Source organism: Protopterus annectens, chromosome 4.part0, assembly GCF_019279795.1.
Source record: "Protopterus annectens isolate FY-2018-M chromosome 4.part0, PAN1.0, whole genome shotgun sequence".
NCBI classification, from domain to species: domain Eukaryota; kingdom Metazoa; phylum Chordata; order Ceratodontiformes; family Protopteridae; genus Protopterus; species Protopterus annectens.
Window position 1 is genome coordinate 782621919 of NC_056733.1, and position 21681 is coordinate 782643599.

At 40.8% G+C, this 21681-nt stretch overlaps 1 protein-coding gene across 1 annotated transcript in view; it reads left to right on the top strand.

Moving 5' to 3' along the window:
- Nucleotides 1-217: 217 nt before the first annotated feature.
- LOC122800342 overlaps nt 218-21681 on the top strand; it is a 72805-nt gene continuing 51341 nt past the window's right edge. The window contains exons 1-2 of the mRNA XM_044069791.1: nt 218-531; nt 1176-1373. Coding sequence (XP_043925726.1) covers nt 333-531; nt 1176-1373 — 397 coding nt within the window. The 5' untranslated portion in view covers nt 218-332. The remainder of the gene's footprint in view (nt 532-1175; nt 1374-21681) is intronic.

Here is a 21681-nt window from a genome sequence, read left to right on the forward strand (position 1 = left end):
AGTACACGAGCATTTACTTGTACATTTAACACACAAAATACCGCCCGCTGCTTTGTATTCCTTTAACACTTTAACAGGAAGAGATTAAACCAATTAGATTCCTTTTCGTGTCGCCGGTGACGGCAACATATGGAGGAGGAGACATAGTGGGGCGTGTAAAGTAGCGCTTGTGGCCAATAGGGAGTGCCTGCGCAGAACCCCGGTTTTGTTGGTCTCTATTGCTGTCAAATTCTCATTGGCGTAGCTGCGCGTGTATTGCTACGTAGAAGTTGCTTTGCGATACCCTCTCAGATTGGCGACTGGTAGGGTAACGTAACGTTTAGTGAGGATTTATGGCAATGGTGAGATTGTGGCAATGTCGATTTGGTTTCTTACGGCACTTATGTTTTCTACTAGTGGCAGCTTTGCTGAGCGTCCCGAGGCTGTGCTTGGGCAGTGAGTTCGAATATGTGACTTGTGGTTCCGTTGTGAAACTGTTAAACACCCGGCACAATGTGAGGCTTCATTCCCATGATGTGAAATATGGCTCAGGTGAGTGGTATTGGGTAAGGCTGACAGCCAGGCACGAAAATCTGCATTCGTGTTAATTTTGAAGATCCTTTGTTCACCCTCACTGTGAAGTGTTTTGCGAAATGATTTTGTGTTGTGATCCTTGGAGAAATTGTGGCGTTGTTATGACACTGATGGTCTTCTGAGATATTGGATTCATGTATGGGAAAAAGGATTGAGGATGGATGGAATGACTGTTGTTGCTGTCTCCCACCCATGTATTGGCAGTTTATATGATCTTCTGTGATATTGGTTTCGGTCCTATTTGTTGTAATTTTTATGTTAAAGATCTACATTCTCAACTTGGGGGCTGCATCCCCACACCCCTGGTACTTGTATGTGCAAAACTCTCGGATCCCGGTGTCTTGCAGTAAGGTGATTACAGAGAATTGTGACATTTTATACCTTAGTATGGAAATGATACCTTCAGACTCACATTTGCTAGTCTTCCGCATTCAAACTGTATATAGTTTCTGCTTCCTGAGGTGCGTGTGTGTGTGTGTGTGTGTGTGTGTGTGTGTGTATATATATGTGTATATATATGTGTGTGTGTATATATATATATATATATATATATATATATATATTATTAAAGGTAATGCATTTTTATTTTGGTCTCTCTGTAGCTGTCAGCTGGGTCCTAAAGGCTTTCTTGATGTTCCACTCGGACATCTTCAGCACCTCTCCAGTTTATCTTTCATGGATCAGTGTTCACATCTTCAGCACCTCTCCAGTTTATCTTTCATGGATCAGTGTTCTGCTGCATGGGACAATCCATTGGCTAAGTACTTGGGAGTATGTGGGGAGGGGTGCAAGATTGTCTGGTATGGCATCAGGCATTTTTGTTATGACATACCCTGTATCCTGTTTTGTTTCCCGTGTGCAGTGATGATTGTGCTGATTTGATCTGCTGGTGTATTGCTATTGAGTTCCAGAGTTTGTGCTGCAGGGTGAGAGCCCTAGTTTTCACACAGGACTGAGATCCTGAGTGGGACACCCTTCCCAGGCATAAATGAGCAAACAAAAATGCTGCTTAGTCTGTTTCCTGGCTGATTCCTTGGGGATTGACTCCACTAATTATACTCTCATCACCTGGGTTATAGAGAGGTCTTACTCCTCTTTGTCTTAGAGCTGTAAGTGACTGCCTTTTTCCTAATTGTAAGGAGAGGAGAGTTTTAGTCCATGTATTTAAAATGATTTGTGTATTCTGTCAATATTTTCTATTCTTTATATTTATTTTTAGCTCTAGGTTCTCTGATCTCATGTTAGTTCATCCAGTAGTGTGTTCCAGGCATAGATTTTCACACAGAACCATATTAGGCATTGTCTTATAGACAAGATGGAGAACACCTTGGAGTAATTTGAAGGATCCAATGACAGTTTCTGAAGTCTTTCTGAATAGTTGGTTTCTAAACACTGAAGGGAATTGGATTTTTCAGCTTGCTTTAGACATTTTGTATTGCCTGATCTTGTATGCAGATTTTAAAATTTTGCCCCCAGGCCTTAATATTTATAACTGTACGTTTTATAGTGTTGGAAGTGGGTAGAACTTTTGTTTTTTTTTTTTTTTTGTTTTTTTTCACTGTCTTTCAGTAGTATTGGAACTAAAGTCATAGTTCAGCAGCTCTGTGAACCTGAAGTCAGGAAATGTCTGAAGTGGTTGCATTTGTATCTTTGTATGTTACTTGAAGCCAGGTAGAGAAGTTACTGTTGCCAAATTTGCTTGCTGCTTGAATCTTACTAGATGTGCAAGCAAACTTGCTGAAGTCTGAGGAAATGTCGAGTACAGTGTTCTATCCAGTCCCCTGGATTACCTGAGAAACCCATTAAGCTCTAATAGAGCTACCACCCATAAAGGTAACGGTCAGTATGTAAAGCAGGACAATTTTCTCTGCTGGGTAATCCTAAGAAATTCTAGACAGAAGTAACCTCACTGGCAGAGCTATAGAAACCCATTGCAGTATTGAGAGATATGGGGGGAACTAGAGTCGTTCCTTGAGATAGACATAAGATAACACCTACAGTGGATATAAAAAGTTTACACACCCCTGTTAAAATGCCAGGTTTTTGTGATATTAAAAAATGAGACCACAGTAAATAATTTCAAATCTTTTCCCACCTTTAATGTGACCTATAACCTGTACAATTCAACTGAAAAACAAACAAATCTGTTGGGGGAAAAATATATATAAAAAAACATACAATAAGCTGGTTATATAAGTGTGTACACCCAAACTAATACTTTGTTGAAGCACCTTTTGATTTAATTACATCATTCATCTTCTTGGGTAGGAGCACATCTTGACTTGGCAATATTTGCCCACTCTTCCTTGCAAAAGCGCTCCAAATCTGTCAGATTGTGAGGGCATCTCTTGTGCACAGTCCTCTTCAGGTCACCCCACGGGTTTTATTTGGATTTAGGTCTGGGCTTTGGCTGGGTCATTCCAAAACTTTAATTTTCTTCTGGTGAAGCCATTCTTTTGTTGATTTGGATGTATGTTTGGGGTCATTGTCGTGTTGAAAGGTGAGATTCATCTTCAGCTTTCTAGCAGACGTCTGAAGGTTTTGGGCCAAAAGTGACTGGTATTTGGAACTGTTCATAATTCCCTCCACCTTGACTAAAGCCCCAGTTCAAGCTGAAGAAAAGCATCTCCAAAGCTTGATACTGCCACCACCATGATTCAGCGTGGGGGTGGTGTTCTTTTGGTGATGCGAAGTGTTGTTTGTGCACCAGATGTACCTTTTGGAATTGTGGCCAAAAAGTTCAACCTTGGCCTCGTCAGACCATAACACATTTTCCCACATGCTTTTGGGAGACTTGATGTATTGTACCCTTCTCCTGACTGATACCTTTCAACAATGAGATCCCTTTGATGCTTTGTAAGCACTATGTGAACCATGGCTTTTGCTGTAGCAGGCAACTGAGCAAATGTCAGGAAAATCCTACTAGGACAGCTGAACTTTATTTGGGGTTAATCAGAGTCTCTTTAATTGATGGCAGGTGTATAGCCAACAAGACTGAATGTTGTAATTAAATCAAAAGGTCCTTCAACAAAGTATTAGTTTAAGGGTGTTCACACTTGTGCATCCAGCTTATTGTACGTTTTTTATTGTTTATATTTTTTTCCTCTAACAGATTTGTTTTTTAATTGAATTGTACAGGTTATAGGTCACATTAAAGGTGGGAAAAGTTTGGGCATTTTAACAGGGTTGTGTAAACTTTTTTTTATATACACTGTAATTGGATTATAGAGGAACTATAGCCCACAAAATTATCTTTCTCATCAAAATGATGGTAATTATGTTGGTTTTGCATCAAATAAAATGTTTTTTTTTCTGTTGAACAACTGATCTGATGTCAGTCTTCACATATTCATTGACAGTGGGTTTGCTTCCGAACCTTGGAAATGACTCTGCCATTATTCCAGCTCACGCATACCAAAAACTCTTGAGCTCAGGTGTACTCATAATGCTCCTCACCAAATTACCTCCGATCTCGTTTGCCGCTTCAAAGTGCCAGACGCGCGCCACCTGTAAGCTCTTGAGCAAAGCGGTTTCACTTCTGTAAGTTTTTTTTTTTTTTTTTTTTTTCTTATAAAGATTTGGTAGTTTTCTTCTACCCGCTCCTTCTCTTTTTGCTATTGGCACTCCTCCTAGTACTATTACCTTTAGGTAACCTTGCGTACCATTGTTGGTGCATTGCCCTTTACCCTTTGGGTATCTCTTCTGTCCCATTGTTGGTATTTTCTTATTTCTTTATCAATTCTTTGTATGTAAAGTTCTTGCTAACCCCTAAAAAAAAAAAGTGTGTGTATGTATATGTATGTGTATATATATATATATATATATATATATATATATATACATACACATATATATATAGATATATATATATATATATATATATATATATATATATATATATATATATATATATATATTTATATATACATGTGTGTGTGTATATATATATATATATATTTATATATACATGTATAGATATAGATATAGATATATAGATATACATATATATAGATATATACATATGTGTGTGTATGTATGTGTATATATATATATATATATATACACACACACACACACACACACATGTGTGTATATAATATTGTGTGTGTGTGTATATATATATATATATATATATATATATCTATATATATATCTATATATATATATATATATCTATATATATATAATGTAAAATTAGTTTAGCCGTGGAGACTCCTTGTGTATGTGTTTCTATATAATGGCAGACAAGCCAGCTAAAGGCATTTCGGGTTTTAAGAGGTGTCTTAAGTGCGACAGAAAAATGCCCAATTCGAACGGGCATACTCATTGTGTTTATTGATGTGGGGCTGTACTCTTACAGGAAAACTGTGCCATATGTCATAGTTTTAGCCATAGGGCACTTGTCAACCATAAGAACAAACTTTGTTCTAAAGGGTCTTTTTTGAAAACCGAGTTCGAAGTGTCACTGTCAGGATCCAGAACGGAGGCTAGTTCACCTTCCACTTCAAGAGGGAGACGTCAAAAAGAGACCTCCTGTGTTTCCTCGGAACTATCATCAAAAGTACCTAAATCTTCAATGGTTCCAACAGCATCCTCAGAACTGATGACCCAGGCACCTCCGTCCTCGGCACCAACTGTGCCGTCTTCCCCACCGAGTTCTTTGGAGCTGACCACAGCATAGATTCTTCCTGTTTTGAAACCCAGAGCCCAGGAACAGAAGGAGTTGTCCTTCAGTAACGTGCCATGGACCCGGTGTTCTCCTTTGGTAGATCCATTTGCGGATCTCGCCCCAAGCCCATTCTTGGAGAAGTATCCTCCCAGGTCTCCCTCTGTTTCCTCTAGCCGATCCACTAGGAGCTTAACAGAACTGAATATGATGAAGATGGTGGACCACCTCCTTGCGGTGAAGGGATTTTCTTTGGCCTCTGTTCCTAGTGTTTCTAGTGCCATCACTGCTGGAACAGAGTCCACATCCACCCCGATGCTTCTTGCTCCTGTGACTCCCACTAAGACTTTGGAGCCTGTGGTGTTGACAGTTCTGGTATCAACTACTTTGGTGCTGGTTAGAGGTACTTCTCTGACACCAATCGCTACCCTGAGTGTCTTGGGTGTCTCTGACCTAGAGACCTCCTGAGGCTGTAGCTTCATTGCGGGATCCAGGGAGATGGTTTCGTCTTCAGTTTTTTTTTTTGGAGCCATCCATGCTCCTCGATGCCTCTGCTTTTGTAAGCTCGATGTTGGAGGAGGCCTCCTCTGGAGGAGTCTTTCTTTCTTTATTTGGATTACGGGCTCCCATCTGTCTACCAGGGGACCTGCTTCCAGGCCATGGAGAGGGCATTGTCTGTTGCGGGCAGTCAGTCGTTGCCTACCCTGTCGACATCTGTTTTTTTCCTCTCTACCCGAGCTTCCCCAGCCTCTTCCCTCGGACAGAGGGTACAGAAGGCTCAAGATTTAACCACTGTGGTTATGTCCTCTTAGGTTACCTGTCCGGAGCACTCCACCGAAGAGAAAGTGAAAGAGGAGTCATTCACAGAAGATACTGATTTTGGTAAAGGGAAAGTTTCCCACAAGCCTGCCCCTGACAATGGTTCCTTCAGGGACATCCTAGAAATCTTGAAACAGAGGGGTGGCTGGACTTCCATCCAACCTTCCTCATTGGTATCTGTATATCTTGAGGCTTTCCGTGCCCATCCCTCCACCTCTTGGATTTGCTGACAATCTCATCATGCTGATCACTCAGTGGGCATAGAAGTTGCCTGATGCTATTGAGCTGATCCCTAAGAGACCAGACAGCATATTGTCAGCCCCTAAGGCCCAACGACACTGGGCTAAGGGAGTTCCAGTAGATGCCATGGGTGGTAGTGGCAGCCTCTAAGAAGGAACTTGAAAGTCCTACTATCCATCCCCTAATAAGGAATCTAGGGCTATGGATAGATTTGGGAAGCCCGTATACGCTTCATTGACCTTTACACTTGGGTTCTTAAATTACATGGCACATTTTACCAGATTGCAAAGGGAACTGATAATAGAACTTTCAGATACCCTTTCAGGAGCAGTAGCTGAAGAAGTCCAAGACAAAGTAACTTCTCAGCTCGCAACCCTAGAATCTATATCCAACTCGTCCATGAGGCTAATTGCACATGCTGCCGAAGAGACGACGAGAGCTGTGGGTTCAAGTGTAGCTATCGGGGGACAAGTCTGGATGTGCTTATGTGAGTTCACGGAACCATTTAAGTCTTATTTCGTCAACGCTTTGTTTGACGGAACATCCCTATTTGATCCCAAAGTTAGAGACTCTAGCCAGATGTGAGAAAGATGGGAAGACTTTTTGCAATAGCCGTGCACTTTTCCACTCCACAGTGGCCTTATTCCAGGAACCAGCTGAGTGGGAGCCTATGGTTTAAAAAATCCAAAGGGCCTTTCCAGGACACACGTGATGCTGACTTCTCCCAGGGCAAAGGAGGAGGTAATAATGGAAAAAACTGAGGAAGAGGCAGAGGTGGCCCACAGAATCGGGGTACCAAGGATTCTTTCTTTCTCTGGGAACTCTATCAGCGTTCCTGAAAGGAGGCCCGCAAATCAGGAGACTATTATCCCTGCACCACATGCCTGGCTGAGGATAAAGAAGTACCTTTGAGTGCCTAGGGTTATAACCAGAGATTGCAATGTTCCCTTTCTAGTTCATCCAAAGCCTACAACCAAAATCCTGGATGTTCCACCCAGTCACAGGGAAGCAGCAGTCTTAGAAATTCAAAAACTGCTTTAGAGCTTCATCCAAACATTCCCTCCAGACCAAATAGGATCCTGAATTTACTCAAGGTTCTTTTTAGTGCTAAAAAAGACAGGGGACTGGAGACTGATCTTTTATCTCAGCAGGCTGAACAAATCAGTTCGGCTAACCAATTTTGGATGGTCATGGTTCAGTCTATCCTTCCCTTTTTGGGGAAAGACAATTGGATGTGCTCTGATCTTCAGGACACATTATGTAAAAATGGGCAAATGGCCCAGAAGATACTCGCGCTTCCTGTTGGGAGTCAGTCACTATAAATTCAAAGCACTGCTCTTTTGTCTCACCACAGCCCCCAGGATGCTCACCAAATGCATAGCAGTGGTGGCAGCTCATCTCAGACTGCAAGGATTACGAGTGTTTCCATATCTAGACAACTGTCTCCTTACCGCTCCCACCAGGTGTCTTCTCAGGGAGGCTCAAGATTATTCTCTCCAGCTCTGTTCTGATCTAGGCATTAGTGTAAACTATGAAAAGTCCAAGTTGAAGCCATGTCAACAGAGTTCATCGAAGCAAGAATAAACACAATCACAAGCCTCGCATTCCTATCTTTGGAAAGACTACAAAGAATAAAAGGCCAAGTCAGCCATATTGTTCACAACAACAAAATAACAGCAAAGCTTCTCCTACAAGCCCTAGGGTCTATGGCAGCTTCTATTGTTCCACTAGAGAAATATCACATGAAAATCCTTCAATGGCTTCTAGCATCTCAATGGTCAATGTTACATGAGCCAGTGTCTCATTTGCGCACTATTACCAACCGATGCAAGCAGGATCTACAACTGTATTTTCACTCCGAGACTTTAGTGGCCCATCCTTTTGTCCCCTCTCAGCCCCAAGCCATATTGACCATGGACGCGTCCAGGATGGGGGGGGTGCATTATCTGTGAAAGACGGTCCAAGGCACTTGGCCCCCCCCTGGAGGCCAGTTTGTATAGCAGTGTCCTAGAGATGAGGACAGTGCTGTTATTGTTGCAAACATTCCACCTAGCCCTCCCCTTGTGGATGATTGCAGTCCAAACAGATAATGTGGCAGTAGTTTGGTACATCAACAAACAGGGGGGAACCAGTTCCTATCCTCTCTGTCAGGAAGCTGTCAGAGTTTGGCAGTGGGTGATTTCATCTGGCCAGTTTCTCATTCATGGAGCTCCAACGTGATTGCGAACAGATTGAGCAGATGTATCATAACTCCTCACGAGCGATCTCTCAGTTCAACAGTGGCGGAAAAGATATTTCGCTGATGAGTCCAGCCATGCTGCGACCTGCTTGCCTCCCATTTGAACAACAAGTGCAGCAACTACTGTGCCCTGATTCCCCCACCAGGCGAATCACCAAGAGATGCTCTTTCCATGTTTGGCACTCTGGTCTACTCTGCATTTCCCCCCGATTCCTTTTGTATCTCAATTTCTAAAGAAAGCCATCGGGTCAAAGAACAAGATAATCGTCATTGACCCATTCTGGCCTTGACAAATCTGGTTTCCCTTTCTTTGGCCTCATCTAGTTCTACAATTCCCATGATTGCCAGGCATTCCTCTCATAGTTCATCATCTCAATGAATCGTTTTGGCTAGTCACAATTTTCTTGTGGAGGGTTTGTATCTCTGCAAATGGCACAAATTTTCTCTGTGGATATCCAATACCGATCCATATTTAGCTCCAGTTGATAAGGTTCTAGACTTCTTGACATCGCTTTTTTTTTTTTTTTTTTAGCGTTAACCATTCGAGTGCATCTAGCTGCTATCTCTAATTTTCACTTGAGTCTGAATGTCTCATCTTTTGATGTCCCATAAATTTTGCAAAGCCTATTTGAAGGGGTCCATTATGCTCAGGTCTCCGTATAAGGAACCATCAGCACCTTGGGACCTATATTTAGTTATTCAGTCCTACGTTTATTCAGTCCTACGTTTATTCACCTTTTGAACATTCAGACAAATGTGATCTAAAATTCCTCTCTTGGGAAATTTTTTTCTGGTGGCCATCACTTCTGCCAGGAGAATTTGAGATTCAAGCTTTATCCTGTAAACCTGCTTATATAATTTTTCATAAAGACGTGGTCTCCTTGAGAACTAATCCCTCATTTCTGCCTATAGTATTTGCTGAATCCAGCCTTGACCACACTGTCCAACTTCCAGTTTTCTTCCCCAGTTATACTAACAGAAGAATATTCTCTCCATTTATTAGGTGTGCACAGACAGCTCTGCTTCTACTTACATAGGACAAAAAAGTTCAGAAAGTCAGATTAGTTGTTTCCTTTCCTTCAGTGGTAAAAGGGAAACCAGTGTCCAAGGTTACCCTAGCTAAGTAGATTGACTGACTGTATTAAATTTATTTGTCACAAAAGCAAATTACCTCTACAAAGGCCTGTAAAGGCACACTCCACCAGAGCAGTAGCTGCATCTGTAGTGTTTCAGTCCAAGGTTTCCTTGGGCGATATTTGCACAGCGTCTACTTGGGCTTCTCCACATACCTTTGTTGCCCATTACAAACTGGATCTGGTCTCTAGGGGAAGTGCATCATTTGGCTCGATGGTCCTCAGGAATATTCTTCCGTGAGACCTCCTAAGATTCAGTTTGCTGGGGATCCTGTCCCACTGACCAGGAATATGTGAAGATTGACAACATCGGCTAAAGAAGTTCTGCCATAACATTCCATCTGTGTTGTCTATCTTCACATATCCTTGACATACCCACCCTCCTTCCCTTAATGTATAGTTTCTTGTGGTAGACCGGATTTCTTGGTGCCATAGCTCTTCTTGTCTGGATTCAGATAAAGCCTCTCATTTCTCTCTCTCTCTTATGACGGTGCTTGTCTGTTGCTGTTTATGCAAACTCAATCTGAGGTAATTTGGTGAGGAGCATTATGGGTAGAGCTGAGCTTGAGAGTTTTTGGTATATGGGAGCTGGAATAACGTCTGAGTCTGTTCCGAGGTTCGTAACCGACCCCATTGTCAAGGACATCTGAAGATTGACAGCACAGATGAAACGTTATGGTAAGACATAACTCCTTTTTTCAGTTTTAGGAGGTAACCTTTTTGAAGGTCAAGTGACTTAAAATTCCAAATTGGGTTCAATATGGCTTGGTTTATGACCAGAATTTTTCAAGGTTTGAGATAACCTCATTGCAGTGATCCCTAGACATATCATTACATCCTCAAAACTTGCACAATCTCTTGTCCTTGGAGAATGGTAAATTTAGTACTTACTCCCAAGAATGCAAGAGTAAAATTATTCTGCAGATCAATTTGCTACTTCCTTTTCCAAGCTGCTGGAGAAAGTTGTTGGTTAGTATTTTATTTTCCCTTGGTGCTGACTACACCATTGTAAATTGTGAAGAAGTATGTGAGGAATGTAATCAGACACTTTAGTATTTAGGATTAACATTCTTTTAAAATATTAAGAGTTGTAAAAAAAAAATTTTCAAGCTATAGTATGTCAGATTGTGAAAAGTGGTATCGGCAAAAATGTTACTTTTCCAAGGCTTCTGATTTTAGAAATGAACATTTCATCCAGATTATTGTTTCTGCCTAATGCTTTTTTGCAGCTAATTCCCATGAAGCTCTTTTCTGAATATTCTTTAAGGTTTAATGACATTTTGAGGCCCTGCATATCTCCTGAATTGGTCTGTTTAAAATTGTCATGCACTGTTTTGTGTGTGTGTGTGTGTGTATATATATAATATGTTTTATTTATATATGTTATAGGTGTTACTGGGCCCTCCTTATGAGTTGAATTATAGCTGGGATACTGAAAAGATTAAACTATGCATGCTCAGATTATTCTATAGTTAAGCAGAATTTAATTAAATTTAAGGTTGAATTTTTCTTAGGGTGACAATTTTAGCTCTTCAGAATCAATTATGACCATAGATCATTTTACAGATGTATCCTCTTGTTGTTGATTTTGCAAAGTAAAATAATTACTTACAAATATTTTCTTTTATCATTTGAACATTTTAAAGTCCTAGATATGACATAAATGTCAAAAATGCAGTTTTCTACCGGAATGTGTATGTATAACAACTGTTTTATTCCTGATATGTCACTGTGGTATGTAGCCCTGGGCCACTGTGTAGCTGAGGAGTATTTCAGGACCCGGTTCACTTAGTTAACAAATAAAGAATAACAACGTTTTAATTTCAGGAATCAAGTTGGGTATGTTGTCTTTTTGGAAACAGTCTCATAAATGTGCTTTTCCTTTCACAGCTCGCATAGGACATTCAGCTACTATGTAATTGTTTTAAAGTATTTCATTGTTGCATGTTAACTGAAATAGTTTCTTCTTGGTTTCAGGATGTATGATTGAATTTATATTGTGTTATGATTTTTATTGTTATGATGATACATTTTTCAAGAAAATGTTTGTAAAAAGAAAAAAAAATGTTTACTCAACCCGTGTCTTTAGGGCAGGCACACTGTAGCTGTTATCTGTAACAGTTAACTTGGTTATGATGTTGGACAGAGGAGAGTTAATAGGAGTTAATCATTCTAGGCCTTGCTAAAGGCATTGATTTTTGACCGCCATAAGCTGTTTGCCAAACCAAAATCTAATGGTCTTAGCTGCTGTACTACTGCAATTCAATGTTTCCATTTCAGTGAATGGTCTCTCTTGGTCATTATTAACAATTCAGTCATCCATCCATTCATTTAATAAAGGGGAACAGTAGAGCCTTGTGCTTAGACTGCTCCTTTTTTAATATTTATTTACATTTACCGTTGATGAACATGGTCTACTATGCTGATAACCTGATATTGTGGGAATCCCCTATAGATTCAAACATCAGAGCCACTTTGGTGCCCTGACTACAGCCCATATTATGTTAGTGGCATAGGTGACTGGAGTGGTAGTGTGGCAGGTAGAGGTGGCCATGTCCATCCTAGGTAAGAAGTTGCTCGCTTATGATGCCATCTAAGTGTGGCCCAAAGAGTGGAGCTGCACTCTGAAGTAGTCATTTATCTAAGACTGGCCCCAGCAATGCCGGGTAGTCTGGAGGGAGTAGAATGGCTGGTGGACCTGGTGTGGACAGGAGCACTGGGAGCTGGGCCAATGGGATGAGATATGAGGGGGCCAAAAACAAGAGATTCAGACATATTCCTAGACTGTTCAATTACTTGAAACAAAACTTTCTGTCATTGGGTGACCTGGGACTGAAACTAAATTCAGTGATAAGAAAGACTTTGGTAATTTGGAAATGTAAGAAGCCGCTGACCATCATGAAGAACTAGATCCTAAACCCTGAAGCCTGACAAATTTTGGACAGTGAGTGTCTGTGCTTAATGTTTCCTGAGTGTCTGGTTGCTATTCAAGGCATCTACCAGGAAAAGGCTACAACTAGCATACAGACCCTTGTGATATCTCAATACTGTGGATCACCTAACAGGTTGTGACCTGCTTCTCATCTTGGGATTGGTGCTAACGTTTTTCTTCTGGTGAGAGAAGAAGCAAAGGAGCATTGTATCCCAGCAGAGTGAAGCTGTGATGAGACCACCAGCAGTAGTAGCCAAGCAGTAGCCATTCATGCGACTCCACAATTTTCATCATGTTTGACAAGCTGATTCTTTGTTTTCAGTAAGTACTGCTTGATTTGTTTCTAACTTCAGAATATCTGCCTAAATACTTCATCCTTAAATTTTCAGGGTCTGCCTATTAGTTTCCTCTCAAGTGTTTGGCTGTGCAATGTACAGACTTGGACACCTTGAGTGACAGGCTGAATAAGGAGAATGCAACGGTCGCTTGCTTATCAGGTGCTAGGATCTGCCACATTATGCATACACTCAAGTCATTGGACCACAAGTACCATTATGACTTGAGTCGTAGTCCATGTGGGAGTAAATGACTTGAGATGTACCTCCTTAGATTTTATGAAGAGAGACCTCCTCGAGCTGTTGGAATATGTGTCTCAGGCTGGTATGAGCCTAGCATTGAGCAGCATTTTACCTTCTCCAACGATGATGCCACAGTACTAAAAAGGTGATTGACTTTAATAATTGACTTAGTTTCTGGTGTCATTCTAGGGGGGGGGGGGGGGCAATATATGTCAGGTTGGAAGAAGATGGTCAGCAGACCAAGCTGCTTTGCCAGGGGTGGTCAGCACCTCTTCCCCCTGTAGGCTTTTGAGTATTGGCCAAACCCCCCCCCCCCCCAATAGTGCCTTTTTTAGGCAATGTTATACTGAAAGTACTTCCAACATAGCAAATCAAAACCAAGACAATTTAAAGGTATTACTGCTCAGTGCTAGGAGTCTAAACAAAAAAACTCCACTACTAGAAGCTCTCTTCACCCTAGAGAATGCTGATGTCTGTGCGGTCACTGGGACATGGTTTAAAGCTGTGTAGAGGACACCAAGTGGGCAAGGTTATAATGCCTTCCACACATTCAGACCGACTACAGATACAGACTGGGACTAAAGGTGGAGGGGTCTCTAGTTGCATCAAAATAAAATGTACCTCAAAGCTGGTCAAACAGGCCAATTCACTTGAGCTGCTCCATGTTTCAGTCACCATAGGAAAAATCCAATATCGCGTCCTTGTCAACCTATAGGCCCCCCTCTATGACCCAGGAAACCCATACCATTTGTTTAAACTTCTTAGAAACACTAACCATCCAACCCAGTACCATATTCATGAGTGGCTTTAATTACCCCACTATTAACTGGGAATCCTATACAACACCAAACATACATGCACAGATATACCTTGATTTTGTAAACACAAACTCCCTGGACCAGATAGTTAATACACCAACCAGGGGGGCAGCCATACTGGATCAGATCCTCACTAATATGAGAGACTACTGCACACACCCTACTGTAATGTCTTCCCTGGTAAGGTAAACCTGGAATATTCAGGAACTACTTGAAGCTTAACCTCCTGCTATTAAGTGATAACCTGGCAAAATTTCAATCCGTCATAAACCTGAGAGCACTTTTGCTTATGCAGAACTGTTCACAGACGTCCTGTACAACTATGTTAATAGCTACGTAGAGGCAGCTGTACCCACCAGAAAGAAATACAGAACTAATTCAAAAAACAAACCACCTTGATGGAATCAGAAAATCAATGGGCTGTATAACGGAAGGAAGAAAATCATGGCAAAAATTAGGAGGTGTAGCACCCAGCAGAATAAAAGTACTCTCATCAAACTAAACAAACATCTCGGAGGACAAATAGTCTAACAAAGCCAAATTTGAGGTGCAGTTGGCCTCCAAGGACAACCACAAGACATTCTTTAGCTATATCCACAGCTTCAAAGGCAATGCACAATTTTGTGTAGAGCTCATTGTAAATGGAGCCACCTATATTGAGTCAGAAGATATAGCAAACCTACTGGCTGATAAATTCAGCCCCAACTTTACCCCGCTTTCCCCCTCAAACCCTCCATCAGGAAATACCATCAAATGTAACTCCCTCTGCGGTTACTAAGGAACAGGTCCGCAATGCTCTCTCTAAGGCCAAGAAGACTGCATCAATGGGCCCAGACAATATCCAAGGATGCCTTCTAAATAGCATGAAACGTGACCTATCAGGGTCTCTGGAATTGCTGTTTAACTATAGCTTCCACACAGGATTTGTGCTGCATGAATGGAGAACCGCAACAGTCATCCCTCTGCACAAAGGTGGCCCATCTACAGTCCGCCTAAGTCTCACTAGTCTTGTATGTAAAGCCATAGAAAGAATTGGCATGGAAATGATCAATAGTGATATAGTAAATCTCCAAACACTGGACCCAACCCAGTTTAGTTTTGTCAAGGGCAAATCACGGCTGTTCAACCTGGTGGACTTCTTTGAGAAGGTCACCAAGCAATGGATGAGAGCAAAATGGTTCACTCTGCCTACCTTGACCTGGCCAAGACATTTGACACAAACCACTCGGGCATTGTTGACAAACTCAAGATGCTAGGTACAAACTCGTATGTCACCCGGTGGATAGCAAACTGGCTTACAGACAGGACCCAGCAAGTTAGAATTTGGGACTCCACCTCACAGACAGGACCCAGGAAGTTAAAATTGGGGAGTCCACATCTACAAAGAGGTCAGTCACAAGTGGAGTCCTTCAGGGATCAGTCGTTTGCCTGCTCCTTTTTGGCATTTACTTCTCTGAAGTCAAGGCCAATGTGAGTGGTCTCTGGCTGACTACATTTGCAGGTGATTGCAAATTAGGAGCTATCCTTGAATCCCACACTGGCACAAATGTTCTCCAGGAGGGGCTGACAGTCAAAAAAACTGTGTCCGTCATGGACTAAAACTTAATGCCAAGAAATGCATAATAGTTTTCTTTGGGAAATCATCCACCCCTGGTAACTATCATATTGACAATACAGCCCTTAAAGTTGACCCAGTATTTAGGGACTTGGGGACATGCAGAGATGGTAATCTAGCCTTTGACCATCATATGCCTACAGTAGTGAGGAAATCCTTGTATGTTGTGCAACTTATAAAACAAAGGTATGGCATCTAAGTCCTAGTAAGTCATTGTTCCACTGTACTTGGCATTCATCAGACCCATCATGGAGTACAGTGCCCCCTTTGGTATGTACCTAACCAGGCATATCCAACAATTGGAACGTCCACAGAGGTCCCTCGCTAAAAGAAATACAGCGCTTAAGTAAAATGTTTTATGCAGACCACCTCAAGGCTCTATCCCTGTATTCTGTCTCCTACAGGCTTTTGAGTGGAGCTGTATGCATGCCATACAGTGTATTGTCAGACCCCACTCTAATGGACCTCCTGCATATCTGCAAAACAAACGGCACCAAAATTACCTGTTCTAAAAATTTAAACCTTGTCTGTGATATAAATAGGACCTGCTGGAGAGAAGGTTATGTATCCCAGAGATTACCTTTCTCTGGAACAGGCTCCCCATCCATGTGAAGCAAAGTTCCTCCCTAACCCAATTCAAGTGCAGCCCGGATAATTGGTTGGGGAACAGGAAATTCATCCCTGGTTTGGCACCTATGTTTGTAATGGATACAGGCAGCCTGTAAATGGTTCATCTACAAGCTAGGGCCTGGGAGATGTTTCATCTCCCAAGTCCCTGCTTACATTTATTAGGGGTATCAGAACTTGTCAGAAATTTGAGACTCATAACTAGGCTTAAAAAGGCCCTTGTGGTACTTTAGCCTAGTAAACATCCATGAACCTATAAAATATGATAAACAAGCATTCAGATGTACACTAAAGTCGTGTAACTGGAATGTATTGAAATGCCATTAGACAGTGCCACACAAGAATTTAATCAGATTTTTGTCAGTATACTCAACAAAATCGCCCCTTGAAAAAAAGGGAGCAAAAGTAAGTCTTGCACTATGGCTGGCACAAACTAATTCTCCATACTAAGCCCGGAAAACTTGGTTAAAACGGAGAACTCCTAACCTCATTTACAAGTAAATCAAAAATATTTCTACTGAAAACCCACCACCCTAGCTATAAATCGACTCTCATCTGAGCTCCTTTAAATCTCTGCAGATACAGTAATCTACCCAATAGCCATATTAATCAAGAAGTTAATTAAAGAAATGCTTAACTTTCTGGAAAACATTATGCATCCTGCCCTTACAAAGGAACACAGAGTAATCTAAAACACCAGAATATCCAGCTAGGAGATGGCACCCCACTGTCTGAGCTATGTTATAAAAAGCACGTTTAATGACAGTTCATCACGAAGGAGCTAATCCACAGTACAAAAATGTTAAGCACTTTCATCTGCATAAGCAGACGTCTTCAGAATAATTGACAACAACAGACTTGCATGACATTTCTCCTCCATTTGGTAGCTTCATAAATCCTACAGCTGCAGCAGCATCTTCTGAGGGGAATGCCCATGGAGCAGCTCCTGCATGCGTGTTCAGGATGCTGGTCTAATCTGCCCTTCAGTACCAAAGTGTAGGTCTGCAGTAATGCAGAAGACTTTACAAACAGCACTCGTGCCACAGGGCTGTTTTCCTGGGCTGTTTACTTGTAGAGTTGAATAAAAAATACTTAGCTCTTGATGTTTGGAAATATTTGATTCCTAACGGTTGGTTTAGCTTGTGGGGTGGGGGTGCGGGTCTTCACCAGTTTGAGAATTGATTGCTTTGCATTACATTTTTCTGGAAGGGTTCCAGCATGAGTTTTTTTGGATCCATATAAATCTGGCTTACTCATTTGGTCAAGGAAATATTGAAGCAGAACCCAAATACAACCAAACTTGGAAAAAGCCCACAAATCCTCTTGGTGTGATAAAAAATATTTAATATTCACTCCACTCACTTAAATACCCTTTAAGGCCTCCGTAAACACACATTAATGCTTCCATAGACCAATACACAGCGTTTTCGCCTACAAACGGACTTCTTTACATGGAAAATGCATACTAACAGCAGAACTCCATTTCAACACTATTTGCTTAATTGATAGAAACTTCTCATTGACAGAGCACCATATAACACTATCTACATATAAAATACATATAATAAATGTAATCTTGCACTAAAGTAAAACAATCCATAAGTAGATGGCATATTAATAACATTTCTCATAAATCTTATACATATGTTAAATATGTAAATACAAAACCATTATCCTAAAAAAATACTTTCCGAAACAAAATGTGTATGTATAAATGCATCATTAACAAACGCTATCAAATTGCACCATCTAGTGGCTAAATACTGTAACTGGTGTACAAGATCACACAGTAATAACACAGTTAAACTCCATAACCTGTACATATCCTAATACTTGCACAAGTCTAAAAATTGTCTAAAAATGTCTGAAATTTATAAATTAAAAATATATCATAAAATACATACAAATATGAAGAATGGGTTAAAACCCATCTTCTTTTCTTTTTTACTCCCTAATCTACTTTTTGCTGAGATTTCTCTACCTTCTATATATGACTAGTAAACATTTTTTTTCTCTTCTAACTCCCACTGTGCTTTGCTCTTTTTCTTTCCTCTATATATTCACATATTTAAGTGTATTTATATGTATGTATCTCTATAGATATAGATATAGATGTATAGATATATGTAGATTCACTTTATAACCTCGAATTACTGAAATGTCGAATTTCAGTATCTCGAGACTATAAAACCGAATCCACAAAACACCGACACAAAAAACCCGCGAAAGTTGAAACACCGAAAAAAAACGCACACACAATACTACACATACACCACAACACCCACAACACCCACATCACAACAAAAACAAACAAAACTACATACATACACAGCTCATACACACATAAGCCCCCCTGCACCCCCACACCCCCTACTTATATATACTAACTCCGAGATCGCACAAACACAAAACAGAAGCCGACTCACACACGCACATTCTCCGACCCTTCACACACACATCAAACACATCAGCACACTCACACAAACTCTAACTCCCACTTACAACCCTTAGAAAACACTTACCTGACATAACACCTACATCCACACGCTGCACCACGCACCATCAAAACACAATCCCGGACAGTACACAGCGTAAGGTCATAACAGTGAATTCGACATATATTCGAATTCGCGATTATGAGCTTTCGCTATTTTTAACATTCTGCTTTATAGCCTCGAGATACTGAAATTCGACATTTCAGTAATTCGAGGTTATAAAGTGAATCTATATATTTCAGTTTATGGAAAAGGGTCGAAGAAGTCACGAGGGTGGCACTCTGAGGATGCAGCAGAGTGTCCAGATTAACAAGATCCTATATCTCTTTGGCAATACAGCAGCTTTGGCAGTCATTGTCTTTTTATGCATTTGGTAATGAGATGTTTCTGCAGGCCAAGACTTGTCAGTGGCTGCAAAGCCGTTGTGCTCTCACAAGCTTTGCTATGGTTGTCAGACTATTATCACTGAGCTCTGGAGTGGCAGACTGTTCCTACTTTTGTGAAACAAGTCCTTTCCTTCCTGTAGCAGAACCTGTCTTGAGTAATGTTCATTGCCATTTTCTTGGCAAATTATGTGGACAGAACCAAGCTGTCAAAGATGCCTATTTTTTGTTTCCATCTAATTCCAAGAATTTGGGTTAAAGTTTCTAAAGTTACCCTTGCCGGATAGCTGTCTGTTTGCATACAGTTATGCTGTTTAAGCATAGTAAGACAGTTGTGTTTCGTTCTACTAGAGCTTTGACTACGTTGCTTGTCTTTTTCAGAAGTGCGGCCCTTGATTATTTGTGCAGTGACTGTGAAATGTTCCCTGAATACCTTAGCAAAGCATTGTAATCTGGATCTCATTTCCAGATAAAGATCTGCCTTTGGGGATGCTGTTGCCAATGGTATGTTCTCGTAGGGGACCGCTCACTAGAAAGTGCTTGATATGTTCTAGGAGTTACTGAGAGTGGACGAGCTGTGCAAGATATGAAAGTTATGTACTTGAGTCCTTATTCTGCTAAAATAAGTAGCTGATTACACACCATTGTCTAATAATTTCAGCATTTTTGGAAGGGGCTCTCTCTCCTGCATCCTTCAACAACTTTGCATCTCTTTTATTGTTCTTATTTTCTACAGTCCATGTTCAGTAGATGTGTTTCACTGAAAAGTGAATTCCTGAAATTATTTTGGGTTCTGTTTTCTCAGAACATGGCTCGACCAAGAGCAGGAATTCCTTATCGTAACACTAGATCTGTAAGAGCAGGTGTTGTGTGATTTTTTTTTATATATATATTTTATTTATATGTGTGTGTATAATATGTATATATAAAATAATATAATGTGTGTGTGTGTGTGTGTGTGTGTGTATGTATGTGTATATGTATGTATATATATATATATATATATATATATATATATATATATATATATATATATATATATATATATATATATATATATATATATTTCCAGTCTGGAGAAGGAAAGCAGTGCTATCCATTATGGGATGGGGGAGTTACATAGCAGTTTGGGGAAGTTAGTGATGTTCAGCAATCCAAATGCCTGCAACCTTAATCCTACGATTTGCCAATGATGAGCCCACTGTTGCAGATGATGTGTTGTAAATGCATCATATTCAATTTTTTTTTCTTCAGATTAATGCACTGGAGATGGGAATAGAGGGGTCAGAAGGGCTGCTCTTAACAAGAATCCCTCCCATAAGGAGTTTTCAGCTTACACATAGACAATGCGGCAGTCCATATCGTACATGAGCAAGGAGTGAAGAACTCAACCCTGCACTGTTTGCTGGGAAGCTAAGAAGCTACGTTAATGTCCAGTGTCTAACGATGGTTTTCTTTGTTAGGCACATTTCAAGGAAGCCGATTTTCTTGGCAGACACACTATGCAGTACGTTGCTACTCCCACAAGTTGTCCTTTTAGCAAGTCGTTAGCAGCAAGAATTTTCCAGAAATGGGGAAAGACCCTACTGTGTTCTGTTTGCGTCCTTATCTACAAAATGCACTGATTTATGTCTCCTTAATTCCATCACCAGGGAAATCCTTGAGGCATGCTGTGATCTGCAGTTGGTAACCTGAACTCTTTGTCCCCCTCGCACTTTTCCACAGATGACTAGCTTCATTCAGAAGACAAAACACCACTAAGCCTGAGTCTTCTTCATAACGCCTTACTGGCTTGGCAGATCTAGTTCCCTTCTTTCCTACCTCATCTTCTGGAAAAGCTGTTCATGAGTCCCACAGCAAGATTAGTGACCCATCCACTGGGCAAGACCCACCCTGGCATCTGTACCATGTAGATAATCACTTGGCTTCTCCACTTCCAGCAGTAAAGCAATAGACCTTTTTGTGAAAGATGATTGGAGCTCCTGTGATCCTGTCTTCTCAAAAATCCAGCATAAGGTTGTCTTGTATCTATATGTGCAGTGATTTAAGTTACTACTTACAAAAATTTGTCTATCCCCGAGCCTGGCAGTGATTTTTGCTGTATGTATAGTTTAAATCACATGCCGAAGTCTCATCTGTTATACTTTAAATTTGATTTGTTTTTCATCTTCAGTGTGTACAGTAATTACTAGACAAGATCCTTACTGACACTGATCCTCTGCAAGACAGTTCAGGGCATGCCAAGCAATGCCGTAAGTGCATTGGGTTCTACTCTGCATATAACATTTGAAAAGAAGAAACACCTGGCTTGCCTTGCACCCAGAGTGGTAGTGGTTGAGAGTTGCTTGTGGGGGAACTTGAGGGATGGTCCACTGCACAGTCCCAGGCATCGGTCAGAATATCACCAAAAGGAGACTACTTAGAGTAGGTCATAGTTTAGTTGTCCTGGAGGCATGTGTTTCTCAAATTGATTTCCAGACCCATAGTTGCTGAGTTTATCCTTGAATAGCAAGGACTGGAGCCCATGTAAGTAATGTACTTTGGCATATAAGTGGGATATCTG